Source organism: Acipenser ruthenus, chromosome 6 (genome assembly GCF_902713425.1).
Source record: "Acipenser ruthenus chromosome 6, fAciRut3.2 maternal haplotype, whole genome shotgun sequence".
Classification (NCBI taxonomy): domain Eukaryota; kingdom Metazoa; phylum Chordata; class Actinopteri; order Acipenseriformes; family Acipenseridae; genus Acipenser; species Acipenser ruthenus.
Window position 1 is genome coordinate 69,672,637 of NC_081194.1, and position 23,230 is coordinate 69,695,866.

General features: G+C 37.7%; 1 protein-coding gene across 6 annotated transcripts in view; it reads left to right on the top strand.

Annotated features, from left to right (window-relative positions):
- The window catches only part of LOC117411349 (DNA (cytosine-5)-methyltransferase 3A-like), a 228,168-nt gene that overhangs the window by 134,759 nt on the left and 70,179 nt on the right, over window positions 1–23,230 (top strand). For 4 of the 6 annotated variants that reach the window (XM_059025742.1, XM_059025744.1, XM_059025746.1 and 1 more), the window contains 2 exons: window positions 12,034–12,080; window positions 18,956–19,105. In XM_059025742.1, the coding sequence (XP_058881725.1) occupies window positions 12,034–12,080; window positions 18,956–19,105 (197 nt within the window). The remainder of the gene's footprint in view (window positions 1–12,033; window positions 12,081–18,955; window positions 19,106–23,230) is intronic. The other 2 variants (XM_059025743.1, XM_059025745.1) reach the window with 2 other exon arrangements.

The following is a 23,230-nucleotide window of genomic DNA, read 5'->3' on the forward strand; positions in this document are numbered from 1 at the left end:
CTCTTCCTGTTCCCGGATTCGCACTTCCTCATCTGGCTCCGCTCCTCCAAACCGACCAATTTCATGAAGGCACTTTATTCAACTTTCAAAGTCATCGTTCCATTCAGTGTGAGCCGCCAGTCAGATACGGAAACCATGTCCTACGATTATTAACGTTTCAGTCAAAGCGTCCTCCTACCCCGCAATGGACAATACACTCTTAGACTGCTCCTGATCAAATCAATAGGTTTTGCAGCAGCCTCAGAGCAACATTCTTCATCCTCTCAGGTTCTGTAGCGGCCTCAGATCTATGCCCAAAGGCAGCCCCATCTCCGGCACCATCTAAACCGTCTTAACACTCAAAGATCATTATCCACCGCATTCAGCAGATCTCTGCTCTCTACAGCAGGCCACCGCACACTGCTGACAGCACTCCATCATTTACTTCCTCATATCTCTGCACTGTTCAGCAGATCACGCCCTCTACTGTTAATCGCTCCTCACTACAGCAGATCTCAGCTCCCTCTTCAGATCTTCTCACTACTGCAGCATGCAAAAGTTGCTTTAGTTTACTGTTTTAAATCTGCAACTGCCCTCCTCCAGAGATTCCAACGCTCCAGCTTTCCTCCAATACTCAGATCATGACAGCCATTTCTGGAATCAAGGCTAATGCTAATCCCCATCTAATAAAGAAATAAATAAAATAAAAATAAATAAATACGGGGTGCTTGACTTCCTCAGCAATCTAGTCATATGTCTGCTTATCCTCTCAAATACTACAAGCATTAATACATGGTGAGAGACTGGAAATCTGTCTTGATTATGAGTTAAGGAGTTCCACTATTAGGAGAATGACTGGAGTTGTGAAACCCAAATCTCTGAATTTGAGTTCATCTTTTCCATTCCAAGCAGACATGATAGTAGCAAACTGCTAATCGATCCTGGATTAACTAACACACAGGATGGTCGGCATCTCATCTCTTTGCCCTTGTTTCCAGAATATGTGGTGCAAAGGGCGCTGAGCATCCTCAGCAGTCGATTAAAACCGACCAGCTTCACCAAGTGCATTTCTTTCAACTCTCAAAAAATTGACTCACCAGTATGCCCCTACTCATTCATGTCAAAGTACATTGCTTCTAAGAAACCATTTCTCCCATCAGACCCACTGTTCATCGACTTCTCCTGCACAATTATATCCTGGCACTCGTTATCCTGTCATCTTGCTACCCTTGTTTCCCGAACAGGCCTGCCTCCTCAGTTCTATACCACTCATTCATTTAGAATCAGAGCAGTCACTTCTGCAGCCAAGACCAACATCAATATCCACACAATCCTCAGCAGTCGATTCATATATTCGTTCATCATGTACCGACATCGCCGAAGTCCATCAAAAAATTGTTAACATGCATGGAATGGGGGCTACCTGATCCGCCGGGTCCACCAGAGGTTTTCTCCTAAGAGCAAAGGGTTTTTTCCTCTACACTGAGTGGCAAGTATACACCTCATCTGAGGGCAGCACCAGATCAGTCAGGGAACCCTTTTCTATCTCTCATTTCAGGTCCTGATTCATCTGATTTTCCTTCGCCCCGAGAGGTGCCTCTGCCGAGTCAGACCTTTTATATGTTTTCAGATCCTCTAGGCTTCAGCCTTCAACCAAGCCCGGTCCTACGTAAAGGCGGCTCATCGGTCGGGGATCTCTTCCTATACTAACTTCAAGTCTGGGCCCCTCCAAGCCCGCTTCTATCCTAAGTCCGGGCTCTCTTTGTCTGCCTCTGTCCCATTAAAAAGCCTGTTTCTGCTTCCTCTGCTCTATCCTTACAGCCTCAGCAAACGCCCTGTGAATTGAAAGTGTACATGGTTCCTTTTTGACCTTTAACAATTAAAAGGGAGTGACTTTCTGATGTAAACAAGTTGCATTCGAGATCCAAAGGAACAAGAACATTAAAAGAGAAGACATGCTGTACAACATTTATTTCAGCCCTTGTGCACAGGTAAGAAAAAAGATTTCACTTGAAACTAATTGTGTATTTTACCTCAACTTTATTTGACAGGATACTTGCATCAAGTTTCACAGACCCTATCACTTATGTGGTATACATTCTAATTTCAGGTGTAATCTGAATCTTAACTTCATTCTATTTGTGTTCCTGAGCAAAAAATCCAACACGGCAGTGGATTCCAGATTCTTGCCACTTTTCATCTCTTTTTTTTTTTTTTTTACTTCTCCTCACTTTCATCTCTGTTTGGGTCTGATCCGTCCTGTTGCACTCCTTATCAAACCTTTTACAGTACAAAATAAAAATTGAACACTGTGGTAGGGTGTGGGTATTCACTGACACGGGAGACAGAAGCTTGTAATTGAAACACCTCTCTGGTGCCCAGTTTTATTATTATTTTTTTTCTTTCGTTTATTATCCCCAATACCAACAATGGTAAAGGGGTTGCACTTGTTTTATGCGCAGGTGCTCAGAAATAATAATTAAAACAAACGGTGAAAGAAAAAGGGAAAATAAAACACAGTAATAAAACTACAAACAAAAGGTGCTGCTTATGCAGCGTCCCCCACCACTGCTAAACCGGTCAGCTCGGGTCTCCAACCTGCGTGCTGGTATTCCGTCACTATACACTGGGGTGGCCAAGGTTCTCCCAGCTACCTACACACGTCCCCCTTGGGTACGTAACACTTATTTTTCTCTCTCTTATTTACTAACGGCTGTCTTCCTCAGCCGTGCTTGCTTGTCCCGTTCTTTCGCTCCAGCTGCTGACGGTCTTGCCTCGGTTTTATTTACACAGGGTTTCCCCTATCATGGCCACCCGAATGAATAACAGAGCATAGTTCTTGTAGGTCGAGCCCCACAATGAAAAATAGTACAGTACTGTTCTACTCTGGCTAAGCAGTTATGCAAGTCTGGAACAGGGTTTAAAATGTGGAGGTTACTTAGGGATCACAGTGTCACAGAAGCTTGCAGCTATAGTATTAGGCAAACTTGAGCTGCAGTACAACCCACTTGTCTATGGAAGAAGCCTCAGAATAGTAGGACAACTCAGCCCAACAAGAGAGTTGCCAGTAAGGCACGAAAGCATTTCCCAGTCGTTAGCTCAAATCCGCCATTTAAAGATGAAAAAAATGTGTGAGCCCCTGCGAAATGCCAACAAGAATGAAGAGAAAGTATAATTATAGACAGCTGTGTCTCATGGAAAGGGGATATAAGGTCATGCTGCTGCTGTGCCAAAGTAAACTTGGCTATACTCCAAACCCATCACAACTCTGGCAACAGCAGTGGAACCTTTTTATTGTTTGAATACTCCTCCGTTCCTTGCCTAATGTATTGTTTGATCATTTTGTACAACAAAACATGTATGACGCCATCAGTGAAAGATTATAGGCCAAATTCAAGTCAGGGAAATGCAATTAATAATTAAGGTATTTAATATATATATATATATATATATATATATATATATATATATATATATATATATATATATATATATATATATATCTTTAAGTCAAGGACATGGCCCAATCAAACTTCTTTTTTTTTGTTTTTTTTTGTTAATAGTTTAAAAAAAGAGATAGACTGGACCTAAAAAATATGTCTTATAATTTTTTAATTGGCTTCCTGTTGGGATACAGCATTTTCCCAAATTATTTTATTGTTGTTTCAATCTAATTACATTTTTTGCCGTCAGATGTTTCATGTGAAACGACTGGTTACAATAGACCTTGTTAAGTTATATCGGGGCAAATAAGTTGTGTGTAAATTGACAGTACCTGTGAGGTATCTTACTGTTTGTAGTTTGGGGATTTTACAGTAGGTGTGCAGATGCAGTTTCCTTTTCTCCCTTTATGACCATCCTGCGACATTCTCCTGCTTCTTTCTAAGAACTTGAGTGCTAAGGTTTTTGAAGTGTTATTTTAAGTGAACATGCTCTCAGAGGAAGTGGTGCCAAAAAATTTGAAGAAATAATAGAGGGTGTGAGTTTGTGAACAAATCTGCCAAACTGGGTAATTGTTTTTACAATCGCTCCCCTTTCCCCCAGTTCACAATGAAAGACCGGATGAACAGTACTCTACATTATTTAACCATTTCAGTGGCCAGTGTTCACTAGACTTCTTTAAATTTGCCATTGTTTCTGCAAGTAGGTTCCTGATTTCATCACAATCACAGCAAAGCACCCGAGAATGTTGCTAGCTTGATTTACATGCAAGGTTTACAAACATTTGTAGTTTTACTATACCACAGCCTGGTCTAGTAAAACTACAAAAGTTTGCTGTACTGGATTTTCACAAGTGACCAACTGGGAATTAGGTGTGAGAAGGCTGGTCTATGTCTATTAAGGTGTTTAAGGAATGAATAGGAGGAACTGGGTTGCCACATCAGAAAATACTTTCTGAATTAAAAGCATAATTAATGAAAGCCCTCTGTGTGAAACATTGTGTAGAAACAGGATCCAATGAGATATGGAAATAGAAATATAACACCTGTAGCTTTTGAAATCAGTATGGCTGGCAGCAAAGGTGAATCCAAGGTGAAAAAAGCAAGCAAATCAGAAAAAAATAGCAAGTAGGTGAGACAATTAAAAAAAATGTAAATCCTGGTTGCAGTGTTATTTTTAGACGGTAGCGTTCTCTCCTTTTCCTGGAAGAAACTGAAGCCTGTCTGAGAAACATTGATTTTCTGATAAGGCAGGAAGGAGAGGCAGTGTTTAAGGTCACAAAGGCTGTGTGCTTGCTGTCTGCATAAAGCATTTACTAGCACAGGCAACAAGGTATTTTTGTTCAAGGGAAAGTGATATCAAATACAGGTTAGTGTTACAAGTAGAACTTTTTTTTTCTTCATACAAAGGCTGGTTAACTGGAGCGTATTCATATCAGTGTTTGAACTTTTTGCTCCCGGTATTTGTTTAATGGAAGTACACAGTGTTATCTGATTTTGCCTGAAACGGTTGAGTTATCACCTTGACGATAAGAAGACCAGGTGTACAACATCACCACCTAGCTGTAGTATGTTCCTTCTCTGCACTTGGATGGCAATAATGTACATGAGTAGACAACATTTTGGTTGTGTGACCAAGTGTAGTTGATGTGTGTTCTGTTTTATTATTATTATTTCCAGCACAGTTTAGTAGGGTTCAAAGTTAATTGATGGGGGAGTCTATGCGATAAATGTTCTGGAGTTCTCAGAGTTGAAATGTTATGAGGAACTGCTTGGAAGGCACATCAGTTCAAAGACCAAGGCTGTATTCCTTTGTCTCTTGTGGAGAATTGTATTGTCTGCGTCATCACTCCAGTGTTCTCTAAATCTTCAAGACTGGCTCTTCTGCTATAACTGGCTTTTAGCCTGGAAGAGCAGAAGAGGTCTTAAAGTCAATATATCGTGAGTTGCCACAAAGGTACTGGCTGCAAGTTCACCCAGCATTACTTTAGCAGGCCTCTACTACAGGAGGTAGAGCTCTCCAGGTGGAATCAAAGGAATACACCCCAAAAGAGCAGTAGAGCACTCCAGTAATGCTAGTGAATCATTTTAATTCATAGGAGAATAACTTGATTTTTGGTGTTTACCAATGGTTACATCCTTTTGTCCAAAATGTAATTAGCTAAGCCAAGCATAGAGAGTGTTCTAGTACCGTACTGTCATATTTGTTTCCTATCAACCTGGGAAACCAATATGATCTTCTCTCCCAACAACAGATTTTGAAGTCTAAATTGATTTTGATAAATGCAGTTATCTATCGATTTCTTCTTACAAACACAGTAATCTGTCCCGGAAGGGCTGTGTTTCTTCAAAAGGAGTTAAACAGGTGTTCTGCTCTCCTCATATATCTTCATATCTCAGATATAAATCTTTTAAAGAGCATACAACTCCATTTGACCTTGCCAGCATGGATCGATAGTACTTAACTAATGATAGTAAAAATAATTGTGTTATCAGCTTAAATAACGAGAGTTTCTGACCCTATACAGGTCAAACAGAAATCAGGGAAATCAGAAATCTTTTATTACAAATATCCATTTCCGAGATTACCAGAGCCTTCCTAAAAATTCCATTCATGTTCTAATGATTACCGTATCTATAGTCTTGCAACACTTCACAAATCCAGCAGACTTTTCATTAACAAAATTGGCCACTGTACTAATATTTATGTTACGGTTCATGTGTAATTTCGATCAGTCTATAGATTAAATGGTAAATGTATAGATTTACCAGTTCATCAGTCAATGTATAAAATAACTAAGGAGATGGTAGTTTAGCCCGATCCCCTGCTTGAAGCTTCTCCAGGGTTTCAACTATTTCTTGACAAACTAATAATCACACAGTTTTCTCTTTTTTTCTAGCCATAGCAGTCTCCAATTTACTTACATCCATTATCACTGTCTTGCAGCAATTCACAATACAAAGTAATGTTTTGCCTGCAAAATGACGTAGCGCACTATGTATGATTCTCACTGAAATGCAAAACCTGCATGCACTTAGGATATGCTAAACTGATTTAAAATTATTTAAAATAAAATCGAGAAAGTGCTTTTTTATTTTATTTTATTTTTTAACATAGTGAAATACAAGGTGGATAAAATCATTAGAAATAAAACCAGAAGTCTGTATGTTGGACAAAACATTAGTACGTGCTCTCTGCTAAATACATTTATTATTAATAAAAGTAATAATAATAATAATAATAATAATATTGCAAGAAGGGATGCAGTGAAGTTTTGAAAGATTAATCAAATCATACAAAAAAATACAATAATAAATTAGTTAATTTACCCAAGTACATAACAGATCTTACAGAAATCTTTTTGTTTGTTTGTTTTGCCATTAAGGTACCTGACATTACTTTATTTCCAAATTCACCTCAAATGCTGTAGCATTAACTACCATAGCATTATAACTACCATCTTCTTAGTTATTTTATACATTGACTGGTGAGCTGATTAATCTACACATATACTGGTTATTTTATAGATTGACCGATGAGCTAGTAAATCTATACATTTACCGGTTAATCGATTTTACATTTATATATATATAACAACAGACTTTTATAAGTAGGCGCTTGGTCGGCAGGTTCTTCCACTTCCAGAAGTGCAACACTCCTCCCAGGGAGATGCGAGGACTCTGCGAGAATGTACTGTACCTTGTACTGACTCACTTCATCAGTTAATTAAAAATGTTTAATAAAATAACGTATGCACAATAATACAAATATATGTGTAGATAAGACAATTGTGAATGTCTACATATATATATATATATATATATATATATATATATATATATATATATATATATATATATATACAGTACTGTGCAAAAGTTTTAGGCAGGTGTGAAAAAATGCTGTAAAGTAAGAATGCTTTCAAAAATAGACATGTTAATAGTTTATATTTATCAATTAACAAAATGCAAAGTGAGTGAACAGAAGAAAAATCTACATCAAATCCATATTTGGTGTGACCACCCTTTGCCTTCAAAACAGCATCAATTCTTCTAGGTACACTTGCACACAGTTTTTGAAGGAACTCGGCAGGTAGGTTGGCCCAAACATCTTGGAGAACTAACCACAGTTCTTCTGTGGATTTAGGCAGCCTCAGTTGCTTCTCTCTCTTCTGTAATCCCAGACAGACTCGATGATGTTGAGATCAGGGCTCTGTGGGGGCCATACCATCACTTCCAGGACTCCTTGTTCTTCTTTACGCTGAAGATAGTTCTTAATGACTTTCGCTGTATGTTTGGGGTCGTTGTCATGCTGCAGAATAAATTTGGGGCCAATCAGATGCCTCCCTGATGGTATTGCATGATGGATAAGTATCTGCCTGTACTTCTCAGCATTGAGGAGACCATTAATTCTGACCAAATCCCCAACTCCATTTGCAGAAATGCAGCCCCAAACTCATTCGTGTACCGCTCTCCAGCTCTTCGGCGAACAAACTGCCTTCTGCTACAGCCAAATATTTCAAATTTTGACTCATCAGTCCAGAGCACCTGCTGCCATTTTTCTGCACCCCAGTTCCTGTGTTTTTGTGCATAGTTGAGTCGCTTGGCCTTGTTTCCACGTCGGAGGTATGGCTTTTTGGCCGCAAGTCTTCCATGAAGGCCACTTCTGACCAGACTTCTCCGGACAGTAGATGGGTGTACCAGGGTCCCACTGTTTTCTGCCAATTCTGAGCTGATGGCACTGCTGGTCATCTTCCGATTGCGAAGAGAAGTAAGCATGATGTGTCTTTCATCTGCTGCAGTAAGTTTCCTTGGCCGACCACTGCGTCTACGGTCCTCAACGTTGCCCGTTTCTTTGTGCTTCTTCAAAAGAGCTTGGACAGCACATCTGGAAACCCCTGTCTGCCTTGAAATTTCTGCCTGGGAGAGACCTTGCTGATGCAGTATAACTACCTTGTGTCTTGTTGCTGTGCTCAGTCTTGCCATGGTGTATGACTTTTGACAGTAAACTGTCTTCAGCAACCTCACCTTGTTAGCTGAGTTTGGCTGTTCCTCACCCAGTTTTATTCCTCCTACACAGCTGTTTCTGTTTCAGTTAATGATTGTGTTTCAACCTACATATTGAATTGATGATCATTAGCACCTGTTTGGTATAATTGTTTAATCATACACCTGACTATATGCCTACCAAATCCCTGACTTTGTGCAAGTGTACCTAGAAGAATTGATGCTGTTTTGAAGGCAAAGGGTGGTCACACCAAATATGGATTTGATTTAGATTTTTCTTCTGTTCACTCACTTTGCGTTTAGTTAATTGATAAATATAATCTATTAACATGTCTATTTTTGAAAGCATTCTTACTTTACAGCATTTTTTCACACCTGCCTAAAACTTTTGCACAGTACTGTATATATATATATATATATATATATATATATATATATATATATATATATATATATATATATATATGTAGACATTCACAATTGTCTTATCTACACATATATTTGTATTATTGTGCATACGTTATTTTATTAAACATTTTTAATTATCTTCCCTCTCTGAAGCTGATGAAGTGAGTAAGTACAAGGTACAGTACATGTTTCTCGCAGAGTCCTCGCATCTCCCTGGGAGGAGTGTTGCACTTCTGGAAGTGGAAGAACCTGCCGACCAAGCGCCTACTTATAAAAGTCTGTTGTCCTGTGCATCATTTTACATGTGTTACACAATATTGTCAGGGACGCTTTTGCATAACAAATTGGGCATTCATGTGAAGGAAAATGTGCACCAAAGTGTGTGCTGAATATGGAAAGGAATTAATCCTTTGTCAAAAATCTTTTACAGAATTTCTGATTCAGATCATTTCCAATCGCCAGTAACAGATAAGAGCACAAAAGACACTTAAGGTTGGCTGTTTTGGTTTCTGTGTTTGTCTACATGGAAACATTCTTGCTTCATGATGTCATATCTAAGGAATGTATCAGCTTGAGGGTGGCAGTGGGTAGCAGTGAGCGAGTGATAAACAGCAGTGTTGTGAGTATTTAAATACAAATACAAGCTTGCTATTGTCGCAGTGATGTATGTATAGGACAATAAATGCAGATGCTATACCTACTTTATCCCCTTCCAGGATTTTTAAAACTGTTTATTTGAACTCTATGAGGTACGTGAAGACTTTGAAAACACATCTATACATTATAAAGCATACAGTAGCATAAGAAACATAGTACAATAAAGTGGCCAAAGGGTTACTGAAGAGGGCAAAGTAACTGAAAAGTCAGTATCATTTATAAAACAAGCTCCTAAAAAAAAGAACTTGTTCCACACTTAAAACCACTCCCGCTATACCTACTTATTTATGTAATTACATTTTTAAGTTTTCCTGTAACTTTGTTGCATTTTAGAATACCAGCGCTGAGTGTATACATGCGTTCATCATTTTTAGTGAATAGTATTGTCTACAAACAAAACAGTGGGCTTGTGATATTAGTATAAACCATATTCTCAGATGTATTAGATTGGGTGTACTGTAGCAGTTAGAACATCATACATTCTAATGAATGCATGTCAGACAAATGATATGCACCATTAGGAGTTTACTTTGAATTTCATCAATTTTTCAAGCAGCATTACAGTTGACGGTGCATTCATTCCTAGATTTAACAAAACTTAACAGATAGATTTTAATGCTACATTCATGCAACACAACACACTAATAGGAATGTAGTTTGTCCCAACCGTTTAATTACTAAAGCTGTAACGCTTTTTACTGTTGCGACAAGATTGCATACTCTTCATGCACAGGAGGGCCTGAAACACTTGTAGACTGTGTGCTTTCAAACACCAATACAGTGCTGGTACATTATTTTTAGCACGCAGTGCTATACTGTTAGTCTCAGTATAGCTGAATAATAAACAAATTGAACAAACTGAACTGCTACTCTTGCTGGCTTTACACCAGAATGAGACTTGTTTTAATTATTGTCTGCTTTGTTTTAGCCAATGTGCCTTTTTGTTTATGAAAAGTGTTTTTCTTTCTGTGTGTTTAAACCTTTTATTTATGTATAATAAACACATGCATCAGCGGTTCATACCTGTAGTACTGAGTCTGTCTCTTCCTGGTTTGTGACATTGCCACCAAGCCACCTGTGACAATGACACAAAAGGTTTAAATCATTAAAAATTAGGGCTGCAATGAAGGGTACATTTTGGCCTTCGAAGGTTCGGAACACATTACCGATGGAAGGTTCAAACCTTCTATGATACTAATTTGCATAATTTACTGGTGACGTCACCATAGCTACTTGTTTATATTTGATTGAAAATCCAATTATTTTATAGGGAAGCCATATAAATTGATTAAAACATTCATATGTAGTTTAAAATAGATTATATAGATCAGTAATCATGTTTTTATAATTTAAATAAAAATGAAAATACACGTTGTTTATTTACACGTAATTGATGCTGCTTGCGAGTAAGCTTGCATTGCAGCAGCACTAACTGCAGCAGACTTAGTCAAAACAAACTTAATTTAACACGTGACCGTTCCAAGCAGGTTATCAGTCACAGTCATATTTTAGTACTACTACTACGACTAATAATAATAATAATAATAATAATAATAATAATAATATGAACTTACGATTGTAAAGTGACCCCAGAGATGTGCCTCCATGATACATCAGCAGTCGCTTGCACAGTTTGCATTAAACTTTTCTGGGCATTTAACAAAAAAAATCCCAAACAGCAGAAGGGTTTCGAGACATTTCTTTCAATACAGCTTACGCTGTGCAACGCTTTGCTGTCAAGTGCTTTGGATAATACCCCCTGCTGTAGAGGTGCTATGTATAACTATAATATTTGGATGGATTTTAATACGTCAACTTTTGTTTAAGTAATAAGCATTATACAAATAAAAAGATCGAATTGTGCATGCGAGTGACATTTAATGTGTGATGTATAGTATTCACACATCGTCAAACAATTTCTGTTAACAGAAAATAAAAACAAAACAAAAAAAACATACAGTGCGTGAATGGCGTCTGACGAACCTTCGAAGGTTTAAAACAATCTTAGAATTCCTGACTAGCGAACGAACCTTCTAATAAAGCCCTATTAAAAAAATATATATTTTTAGGATGTTTAGGACAAAGGCAGTTCTTCAGCTTCTACACAGATGAACAATTGTAATATATGCATAACATAATCTAAATTGGTTGTTTAAGCCTACTTAGATTACCTAGGTGGTTTATGTGATTTTCAGTATTGTGGGTGAGGACTCAAGTCCCAGAGCTCCATAAATTCAGTGTGGTTTGCATGTTATTTTTATTGCTTTCTGTTTCCAAATAAGATGAGGTTACAGGGATTTAAACACCAGATTTCAAATTGGTTTCGATTTTTCTCATCTTATTTGCCTGCAACTGATTAATTATATCCCACATGTGTGATGCATTCAGAGCTCTAGGGAGAGTGCATTGGGTGCAGCTATAAAAGGGTCTTGCAGCAATACAACACGATGGTTTCAATTATAAACAATGGCAGCTTTGTGAAAGCAAACATGCAACCGCAGTGATCAATCTGAAAATAAAACACATTTTTTCTTCTTTTCAGACACAGAGGAAGAAGAGGAGGCCAGTTATGATCCAGTCAAAACAGAGGTAAGGATCACCATTTGTTTCACTGGCCCTCCATTAGATATTTCCATTATGTCTAAAGTAAAACGCTTCTAGGTCTATCACAATATATAAAAGATAGCATCACTATATTTCAATGGGCTTTGCTTTGAAAGCCCCTGCCCCCCCCACCCCCACCCCCCCCAAGAAAACCCAAATATTGGCTTGTTATTTCTGTGTAGCCAGGAACATTAACCCTGTCTTTACTGGTGATGTATTATCCAGTTAAGTCAATAAAACTCAGTTATGTTTAGAAATACACAGTATTTGGAAACACCACATGCCAAGTTGTAATACACAGGTAGTGTGTATTTGTTTTTGTAGCGCTTCTGACGTTTGATTAATTGCATGTTTTAAGGTTTGTTTAGCTGATACTTAAAAAGATGCAAAGCAAAGCTACTGTATCTATCTTTTGCATTTTAAAGTTATAGTAACAATAAAATATAAAAAAGGCTTGACACTCTCGAGCAGCCTCTTTTTCATGTTGTTCCGCAGGTACAAGAGTTTCTCAATTATGCTCTCTGCTGGAATGTCACGTTCAGAGTAAGTGCTTTCACCTGTCACCACAGTTTTAAAAGTCAACTGGAAAGGAACACTCTCTGAGCAGCAAAGGAAGCATTAGGGACAAATAATCGCAGTGGACCAGGCTTTAATAGATTTGTTGTACAATATTTATAGGGCCTCATTCACTAAACAGCGGTAACGTGTTTTTCACACAGTGAGCCCCTTTACTACGTGCTTTGTACACCTCTTGCTGTATTCACTAACCAGTGGATAAAAGCGTGTGGAAAAAGTACCGCGTTCGAGTCATTTAAATATAATGCATAATGTTAATGTGTGGAAATGTATGCAAATGACATCACAAAATACCATGAGGGAGTTTTTTGATATGCAAACCATATTCACTTAAGGGCGCTGACTTTACTAGGTGCCTCAGCGTGTGTTAAAAGTACCACTTATTGAAACCAGGCAGTAACACAGAGCCAGCAGAAGAGCTGCACAGGAGAGTGAGAAGAAGAGTCAGGGAGAGAGTATTTTGGACCAGGCAGACATTACTAGGGCTGTGTGAGGAGAAGGTAATAACTAGATACAGATTGAGCTACTGTGAAAAGAATGCATTTTACTTTCCTTTCAGTAATTTACATTACTCTTCCCCTCCCCTGTTCATTTCATACTTTTATCAAGTAGAAGCAGCGCTACAGTAGCTGTACATGGTCCAGCGTCAATGCCGTGCATTTGGTTACTATGGCAATGGGGTCAAACAAATACCAGCTTCATGATTGGTGAATTCCTCATACTGTACAATGACGTAACATGCGAGTCAGAGGCGGGAAGTTTAAAATGGTTGTTTAAATAGTGTTGATTTATTAGCTTGCAGTGTATGATTAACATTAAAAATGCAGACAGCAGACAAATCAAAAAAAGCTAAATTCATTTGAACAGAAGATCACGTTCAGAGCTATGAAAAGGGGACGTTGCATGCAGATGGTGGGATTATGTTTTGCTCAACTTGTAATGTGTCTTTGGATCATCTAAGAAGAGGTACCATTGACAAGCATCTTGACAGCGTAGTACACAAAAACAAGAAAAACAAACTTGCAGTTCAAGCTAAACAATTATCAAACAAGCAGGTCACAATCACAGGATTGTTTAAAAAGAGCACAGAAAGTCATGTCATGGTATTTTGTAATGTCAACACGTTTGAATTAGTGGAAGCTTTTGTGCAGCGAACATATCGATACAACGGCTGGTCAATGAAATATTACAACGTTTTTTAATGAAAGAAATCCAGAATTGTGGAGCCGTGCCTAACAGTGACACACTCAGGCGAGAGTATCTCCCTAAAGTGTATGCAGCACACGAAGAATATTTAAATGTCAAAATGAACGATTCTGAGTCTGTTTGCGTTGCATGCGACGAGGACACTGATGATCAAGGCAGCTGTGTTTTGTACATTATTTTCATCCCACAGAGCTTTACAATGGCTAATTCAGAGAAACTTACTGCTTACTTTGTAGATAAACTGCACCTTGACTCTAACCACACAACAGTAGTAGATCAGGCTTATCATTAAAACGCTTATGGAGAATGGCATTGATTTCAATTGTGTGTCTGCCTTTGTAATGATAGACAATGTAACAGAGGGAGAAACACTAGCTGTTTATGTCTATGCTTAGTTGTATCCAATGTTTTTGTTATTATTTTTTAGGCTGATAGGCTCCCGTGGCACATTTAAGCAATAAGGCACGAGAGGGCATGGGTTTGTCCGGGATATTGTCACTTCTTGGTTTATTGTTAGGCACGAGACGCAGTCGAGTTTTGACAGGTGTTTTCTTTTTGACAGGTGTTGATTTTGGTGGTGCAGTGATACGTGGTTAGCACAGGTGCAGGTGTAATGGCTTGGAACCCTGGTGGACTAATCAGCATGCAGCATTCTAACAAGCAGTTTTATAATTGGTGTCATATCATTTACTAATAATTTGATGGTATCTGTGGTTTTAAAACTTGATACATTTCTGTTTTTATAAAGAAAAACACAAAAGCCTTGGTTTTGTCATTTCAGGTTTGCAGTTAATGTTTCTCCCGTGTTTAATATTTTGGGATTAAAGGCAGCAAAATAGTCTATGGGAATTACACGGTCATTGTAATTAATGTGTCAACATATGTTTTAAAGATTTACAAAACTCGAAAGCATTGTCATTTAAGGTTGTTTTTAAAAAATCTTTTTGTCTGCTTGTTACTTTTTTTTGCAGGCAACACAGACCATTTTAAACGACTCTTGTTTTCAGCCAAAGTTTGTTTCATTTTTAAAGATTGTTTCAATAGCGACTCGAGTTCCAGTGTTACAATGTGCTTGTACATCCTCAGACAGTCAGGGATATATGAAGATTACGAGGCAGGTGTATATGCAACACTTTCGGCTATGTTAATATATTTATATAGTCACCATGTACTTGTGATATTTAAATAGGCTGTGCTTAAAATAGCTTTAAAATATACAAAAGAAACTGTAAATGTCCAATAAATGAATGTACACAGAGTGTGAGATGAGGTGCAGTCATAAACACAAACAATCAAATGGCATCTGATGTTAAAGTAACGTTTCGCCAAACACCTTTTGAAATGTAAATAGTGAACTTTTAATTGACTGAGCGAGTGCTGTGCTGACTTTTGATTAATATTACAAAATAAATCAGAGGGAGATCAAGTTAAACACATATTTATTTGATTTGCAGAGTTACACAGAAATGTTCCATTAACAATCACTTTCTCTGCTTTGACTGTCTCACAGGACGCTGTGATTGGGGACAAGACCCCCGCCCTCCTCCTACGGAGCGCATTTATTTTGTCCTTAATGTTTCATTGAAGTTAATGTTCTCGCTGATTCAGCACCAAAAAGCCTTTCATAATTCCCCACCACTTCTTCAGCTAATACATTTAGCTCCTGGTTTGTAAACTTTAGATTCCTCACTCTGTCCTCCTTTGCTGCTGTCATTGTGACAAACTCAGAACTGTGTTTACCTTTTCTTTTGAGCGCCCTTATATAATAATAATAATAATAATAATAATAATAATAATAATAATAATAATAATAATAATAATAATAATAATAATACAAGCCCTTTTCTTTAACCACTGGACCACATAGCCTCCTTGTATATAATTAGCTTACTGAATAGAGCTACCGCTGGTTCATTTTTGCACACAGTGTGGCGTCCCCCTGCCACGCTGTAATTCTGGTCATTTACCACCATTTAGTGAATGAGGCCCACAATATGTTATACTGTATATGGTTATGAAGTTGATATAATGTGCAGGATGAAGCTAATACAGCCTTGAATCTGTTCTTTCCCCTAGAAATGAGGCGTCCTTCTGATAGAAGTAACATTGGTTTACGAGAGCCATTACAAACGTGGCTATGGACTGATCCATTTGCCCCCAGACAAATTACTTTAGTACACCCTCGCTATAACGAACCTTTTGGGGTCTAAGCCTTTTGTTCGTTATATCGAGGGGTTCGTTGTAGCAAAAGGACAATCAAAATGAACGATAAACTGTTGGAGTAAGTTAATGAGATGAGATTGTGAATAAAAGTAGAATTACATGTACCTGTTCGTCTCATGTATGCAGTATTCTGCCTTTGCTTTGTCCTGTTTGTTAAAGAATTAAAATGTAGTACAATAAGCACAAATCCTGAATTGAAGCTGAATATTTATTCAAAATTAATCTGACAAGAATCGTTTCAAAGTGCACCAAATCCAACACTGAGATTTTATTCCAAATCAACCCGCCATGAAATGTTTGACAAGAAAAGTAAATCAAATCCTCAAGTTTTTTTTTGTTGTTGTTGTTTTTTTTTTTTTTTAATCAATTTTGATTTGCCGCATGCCAAAAACAAGCCAAAAAAGTGTTTTTTGAGAACCTATATTCACGACAGAGACATGCCTGCGTTACTCCTTTTTTCAAACAATCAATATAGTTTCCATCTTTGTTGCAACATCAAATTATTTTCGTTTCAGAGGCATAGTTGCACAGCGTGCGTTTTTTATTTAGACAAAAGACTTGACTTCACTGCGGAGGTGGCATCCTGTGCGTACAGACCGGGATGTTGATAGTGTGTGTTTATATGATCTTTTGTGTTTTTTTTATTTGGGGTTATAATGAAGGCTGTTATAGCAACGGTGTACTGTACTTACTTCACGGTTATAATAATTCAGTTTGACTTGTTTCCTGGAAGTTGAAGACATTTTTAGTAAAGGGGGTGGTGGGCATACTTTATAGATGTTAAGATCAACACATGGAACTCTGGGATACATTACATTTTTTGGTCTCATTTGATCTGTTGTATAAATAACAAATATTATAAACCTTCTCAGTCAGGTTTACAGTATAGCCCTCTAGGCCATATCTTTATATAGCCACAACAATTTTTTTTTTTGGTTCATTCCGTAATGCTGTCTGCAGCAGTTATTAACTGACATTGTCTCCTGTTATCTGTCGTCACAGTTGGGTAGCTGGCAGACAATGCCTTCTGGAGTGGGCTTGAATATTACTGCAAAATACTGTTTCAGCATGTAAGGTGATGAGAGAATCCCTTTGACAATGCTGGGTACGTACCTATTTGTGCACGTCTATAATTACAAGCAACAACAGTGTGCACATTGTGGGAAATACATGTCAAGAGATTCCTCATTTTTCACTGTGTCTCTAATACTGTACCATACAGTATTTTCTTTTTCAAATAGCCTCTATTGTTGGCTCAACTTATTAAATAATATATTAGCCTGAACTCCATTAATATAAAAATATTGTGAATAGGCCAGATAAAGGATATCTTTAGAGTTATATTACCTAATACTTTATTTTCTAAACACTGCAAAGAGAGTTGTGGTATCTCTAACTGCCTAAGGCGGTACTGTACTTAACCTTTGATTTCCCAGCTCTCCATCAAAGTGGCTGTCAGACAAGAACAAGGAGACACACAGGTATGAGCGTGTTATGGACTGGCGTCCGGAGAACAATGCAGACCGGCAGAGACAGGTGCCCATTCACCTTGGCCCAATAAATTCCTGTTTCACCATCATGCTCGCTTTAGTAATGAAATTGGATTTATCTCTCTCTCTGCCGACCACATTACATCATCGGAAAGATACTGTTTTTACACTCAAAGGGTAGTTTCAGCTGCTGGAGCCTGTTACCATTACAGGTTACATTGTGACACTATTACCTGCAGCAGTTGTAGGTTATGAAGTTATCCACAAGACGTGTTGAACCTCAGAAAGCATAGTATAAATTATGTAAGAGCATTTTGCTTCCGATAAGCCTTGCGTTGCAGTTTTTATTTTGCCCATAGGCTCATAAATTGCCCAACAAAATATTTGTTGTAATGCTGCATATTAATGCAACATAAGTGGGTTGAGAGGCTGTGTACTATAGTGCCTTTCAGAAGTGTGGCACCCCACTTCTTTAATGCAGCCGAAAACTCTCAATGTGGCTCTTCTCGAGCATTTTGATGTTGATATCTGTCTGTAGAGTAGCTGGTACTTCTATGGAGAAGGTGCTTCTTTTGGTTTGAGCTGTTTCCAAGGGGAAAGAGGTTGCACTTTACGCTTTATCGAGTGCTGGAGAGTTATTATCTCTGTTAAAGCAGTGATCATAAATGTAGGACCAGTGTAATACACAGGAATCGACAGGTTCATAGTGCTAAACATCAGTCAGGAGAAGAATCAATAAGGGGCGTCTGCGTTTCCTTCGTTGTTTGCATGGTGATCCATCTGTGCTTCTGAATGCGTCCTTGAAAACATGTTCTGTGGTACTTCATTGAGACAAGGAAACAGTCGCCTGATTGTCCTGAATGATAACTGTATGTTTAAAATGAATGGTACTAAATGGTATATTAATTGAAAACATCAAATACACTTGGTTTTCCTATAAAAGATCTCCCCTTGCATCCTGTGTTGTGGTGGAAAGACCAAAACGCATGCAGTGGAGTCAACATTGCTCAGGAAATCAACAAAAAGCAATCAAGATTAAACTATTTATTAATGCATAGGTGGCAATAAAAAAGCCACCGTGCATCTTATTCCATGGACACTTGGCCACTCATGGCATATTTGTAGTGCTTTGTTCTACAAACAAAATTCCACTTCCTTACTTATAGTGAATTCCTCAATGTGAGGACAATTTTCACTAAACTTTAGGTGCACCCATTCAGCTATTTCAGCACTTTTCAGACCCTGGAGTCACCATTTGGCGATGGCGATCCCAGCAGTGTTTGGAACAGTCTGCTTTCTTTTTGGTAAGGGAAAACACTACTCAATGGTGTATTTATTTTCCCGTGTTCTTTTTATCCCTTTGAGCAGGGAACTCGAGCCAGGCTTCGTGGGGGACTGGGCTGGAAAACCAGCCTACGTCAGAGGCCCATGCAGAGAATAACCTTCCAGGCCGGGGACCCTTTTTACATTAACAAGAGGAAGAGTGATGAGTGGCTGGCCAAATGGAAGATGGAGGTGAGTAAATCGATTGACAGTCTGTGAGGCAAACTAGTGAGGGATCCTAAAAAAACAAAAACAAAGCACCTCTGTCAACTTGTAGGGAACAATTTGCTCAACGGAAGGTATATCAGAGTTTAAAGCCAAGTGTATTTGATGGATCAGTTGATATCTCATGACGGTACCATTTATTTGAGTGTTTGTGTGATTGTTGCCAAGCATGAAGGATATCCATGTTCTCGTTTTTCTGTTTGTATGTTGTCCGGGCTGATTCAGTCAGTCAGTGTTTGATTGTATCTTTTTCGTCGACTTTGAGTCATTCAAATGGAAAACCAAAGGACATGATACAGCTGTTATTGAGCGGCTTACCAATTAAAGGTATGTAATCCACTTTTGGAAACGTTAATAGAGGGTCAAACATATTACATTTTAGTTGTGCTTACTTAAATTATATAGCATACTATATACTACACTGATCTAAAAGAGAATACACTGGCCATAAAAACAGGTTACTAGCAAACATTTAACCCCCTACATACATTTTAAGATATTTTTGTACTTTAGAGAAAACATAATTACTCTTGTGAGTTTTGTATCTTTTTAAATCTGAGCTATTCAATTGGCAAACATTAGTTGGATTGTGATGGACCCATCTACAAGGGGTACCAATGGCCATTGTCTGTGTTAGAAAGGTCTCCTCTTGCAAAACGTTTTAAAATGCTTAAAAAACGTTAATGTGCTATATCCTAAGTACTATATCCTATTTAGTACTATATCCTATTTAGTACTATATCCTATTTAGTTTGCAAATTACAGCTCATTTGGTGTCCGCCAGCTGGCCGACAGTGTAGATGACTACAGTCTGTTTCTGAGATGAGATTGTAATAAGTGCTAGGACAAATATATTAAAATATTAAAATATTAAAATTTGCTTGAAATGTGTTCATAAGCAAAAAATACTATGTTCATGTTTGCTAAAAGTGTCAGTCATAATGTGGATTCACATATAGCCTTTAACCATTGTGAATTAAGCCATTCACCAGTGTTATATGCAACATATTACCTAACATCTGAAATAAATCAAACACGCTGTAGTCTACCGAAGGGTGTTTCATTTGGCAGGGTACAGGGTATAATTTTACTTTTATGTGCATTTTCCCTATTGTAGTGCAGTAATTGTATTCTTCCAGATCATTTAAATGAGATATTTGAATATTCATTCAAACTTTAAAATAAGTTTATGACATGTAAATACCATTGCCCTAGCACTAACTAGTATTAATATCTTACTTGAGTTTTATTGTTCATGAAGAATATAAGATGGACTGTCTGTTTTGACTTCATTAGTAATACATTGTACAGTATTATTATTATTTATTTCTTAGCAGACGCCCTTATCCAGGGCGACTTACAATTGTTACAAGGTATCACATTATACATTATTTCACATTATACAGATATCACATTATTTTACATACAATTACCCATTTATACAGTTGGGTTTTTACTGGAGCAATCTAGGTAAAGTACCTTGCTCAAGGGTACAACAGCAGTGTCCCCCATTGGGGATTGAACCCACAACCTTCCGGTCAAGAGTCCAGAGCCCTAACCACTACTCCACACTGCTGCCCCGTATGGGATTGGCTGTGTGTTGTTGATTATCATGAGATAGCTGGTGATGCTGCTGCCACGAAGGACAATTGTTGTGATGTTGATAAAAGCAGACCCTGTTATAATACTGCAATTAAACACTCAAGACCTCAGCTTGAGAGGTTGAAAAAGAAACAGCTGAGTTATCTTATATTCAGTTGAGGAACATGTTTAAAAATGGCTGTGTTGTGAATGAGGAGCACGCTGTGGTCATTAACTCTCATAAGTTTCAGTCTGTCATTAAAGCCGATAGGTGGTCAAGAATGTCTCTCAGATATGGAATCTGCTTGCTGTGGAATTCACTATCTGCTGGCCACAGTTTTGAATTAAATTAGTTGTCAAAGCTTGTTCATTTTTGTCTGTGATTACATAAACAAAACTGAGATCTGAAATCCTATATACCAACACTAGATCAGGTACGATCTTCTCTACACTGCCTTCCTAATGTGCCTGAATCCAGTTTCCATGCATATTTAATCCTCTGTCTCTCTTAGGCGCTTGTTACAAAGCAAACAGTTTTACAGGTGTTATCGTGATTGTGGTGGGCACTTGTATACTTGTACAACTAGGCTGAGGTGACCAGAACCAATTTAACAAGTCCCAACAGCCTGCAGATGAGAGCTGCACAAACCGATTATTTGATTATTTAGGTCAAGCTCTCCAGGGGTGAGGGTCATTGGTGTTGACTGGTCTAATTTACCATTCCAAGGTAAAAATCTGAAGAAACACCAGTGACGCACACCTGACTGTCAGCACCTGATTTCTGTGGAGAGCTCGATCCGAACATTAAATAATGAGACCGTGCAGCACTACTAAAGATCTTAATTCATTAAGATCTCTAACTAAGAGCTCTGCTGAAATATTTCATTGTCAATCCAAATGCCGCCCAGCCCTTATGTATGAAGAAATAGCTAATGTGCCCTGCCTGAGCTTGGCGAAGGTCAAGCCTGTCCTCGCAGATGTGCTGTCATGATTGAATCCTGCGCCTTGCTGATCGAGCAGCAGTGTTTTGGAGAGCTTCCAAACTGACAGAAAAATAGATCTAAGCTGTGTGCCAGTGACACTTTCACCCATACTCTGGAACTACTTGCATACAGTAATTAGCTGACCGTACATTGTGAAATGTAGATTTTTTTTTTTTTATACAGTGCTCCCTCGCTATAAGGCTCTCGATTTATAATGTGCCTCAGATTATTATTATTATTATTATTATTTATATCTTAGCTGACGCCCTTATCCAGGGCGACTTACAATTGTTACAAGATATTACATTATTTTTACATACAATTACCCATTTATACAGATAGGTTTTTACTGGAGCAGTCTAGGTAAAGTACCTTGCTCAAGGGTACAGCAGCAGTGTCCCCCACCTGGGATTGACGGGGCAGCTCTGTATTATAGCAATAGCACTACCGGAACAGTTGTAGCAGTATTAGACATTTACAATTCAGCAAGCAGATTAGCAAATCAAATCACTAGAAACAACACATTTACAAAAACACCTGAAGCTTGCATGAAGGATCGAGATGTACAGACAGCAAGTAACCTCAGTGCAACCAAGTGGTCTAAAACTGAGGTGTTAATGAGATCAATTACAATGTTATCATTGTAAGTGCTTTTCTCAAAAATGTTAAGGAATTATTTTTAAGTTTATTTAACTATGAAGGGTTCAGTATTTATTATTAGTAGTAGTCATAGTAGTACATTCATTTGACAAAGCTGCATTTATGTTTTTTATACAATAACTTTTACAATTACAGAAATGGTCTTCTACATAACTCAGTTTGACATTTTTTTTTCTCAGTTCTGTGCCTTAAGCGTTAACTCAATATTAACTGCACACTAGGTGGACACTTTTCTGTCAGCCAGTGGAAACGTGACACCTGTACACTCACAGGTTATCAGTAAACTGTGGTTGTGCAGTGGTTATTTGTATCTTCAGCTTATCTCTTAATCAGCACACACAAGAGCACAATTTCCTTAAGGCCTTTCAAACTGGGCAGCGCTTTTGTTTATTCAAGATGTTGTCATTCTTTAAAGGTTACTTAAAAATGCTGACAATAAAGTAATGCTTTTGTAATCTGCTAATGAATATTTTTGTTGCCAAGCTTCCTAATGTTAGAATTGTTTATCTACATTTATGTACATATTTAAGTGGAAGACAATTTTGAAAACAATTTTCAAAAAATAGTATTTTTGAATGGTAAATATGTTCCTCTATTTATGTATTCATCAGAAATGTGCTGTCCCCATTAAACGAATTGAATTGTTGTTTTGTTTATGTAAAACAATCATTTTTATTACATTCTAGTGGAAAAAATGAATATGTAGGTTTGTTTTATTTGGTTTCTCATCTGTATGAGAAATTTCTCATCTGTGTGAGTATTACTTAAACCTTCTGAAGTTTTATACCAAGACATACACTTTATAATATAAAAAATACATGTATGTATTATACATTCATCTGAATAATGGTGTACGGTACAAAAGTAT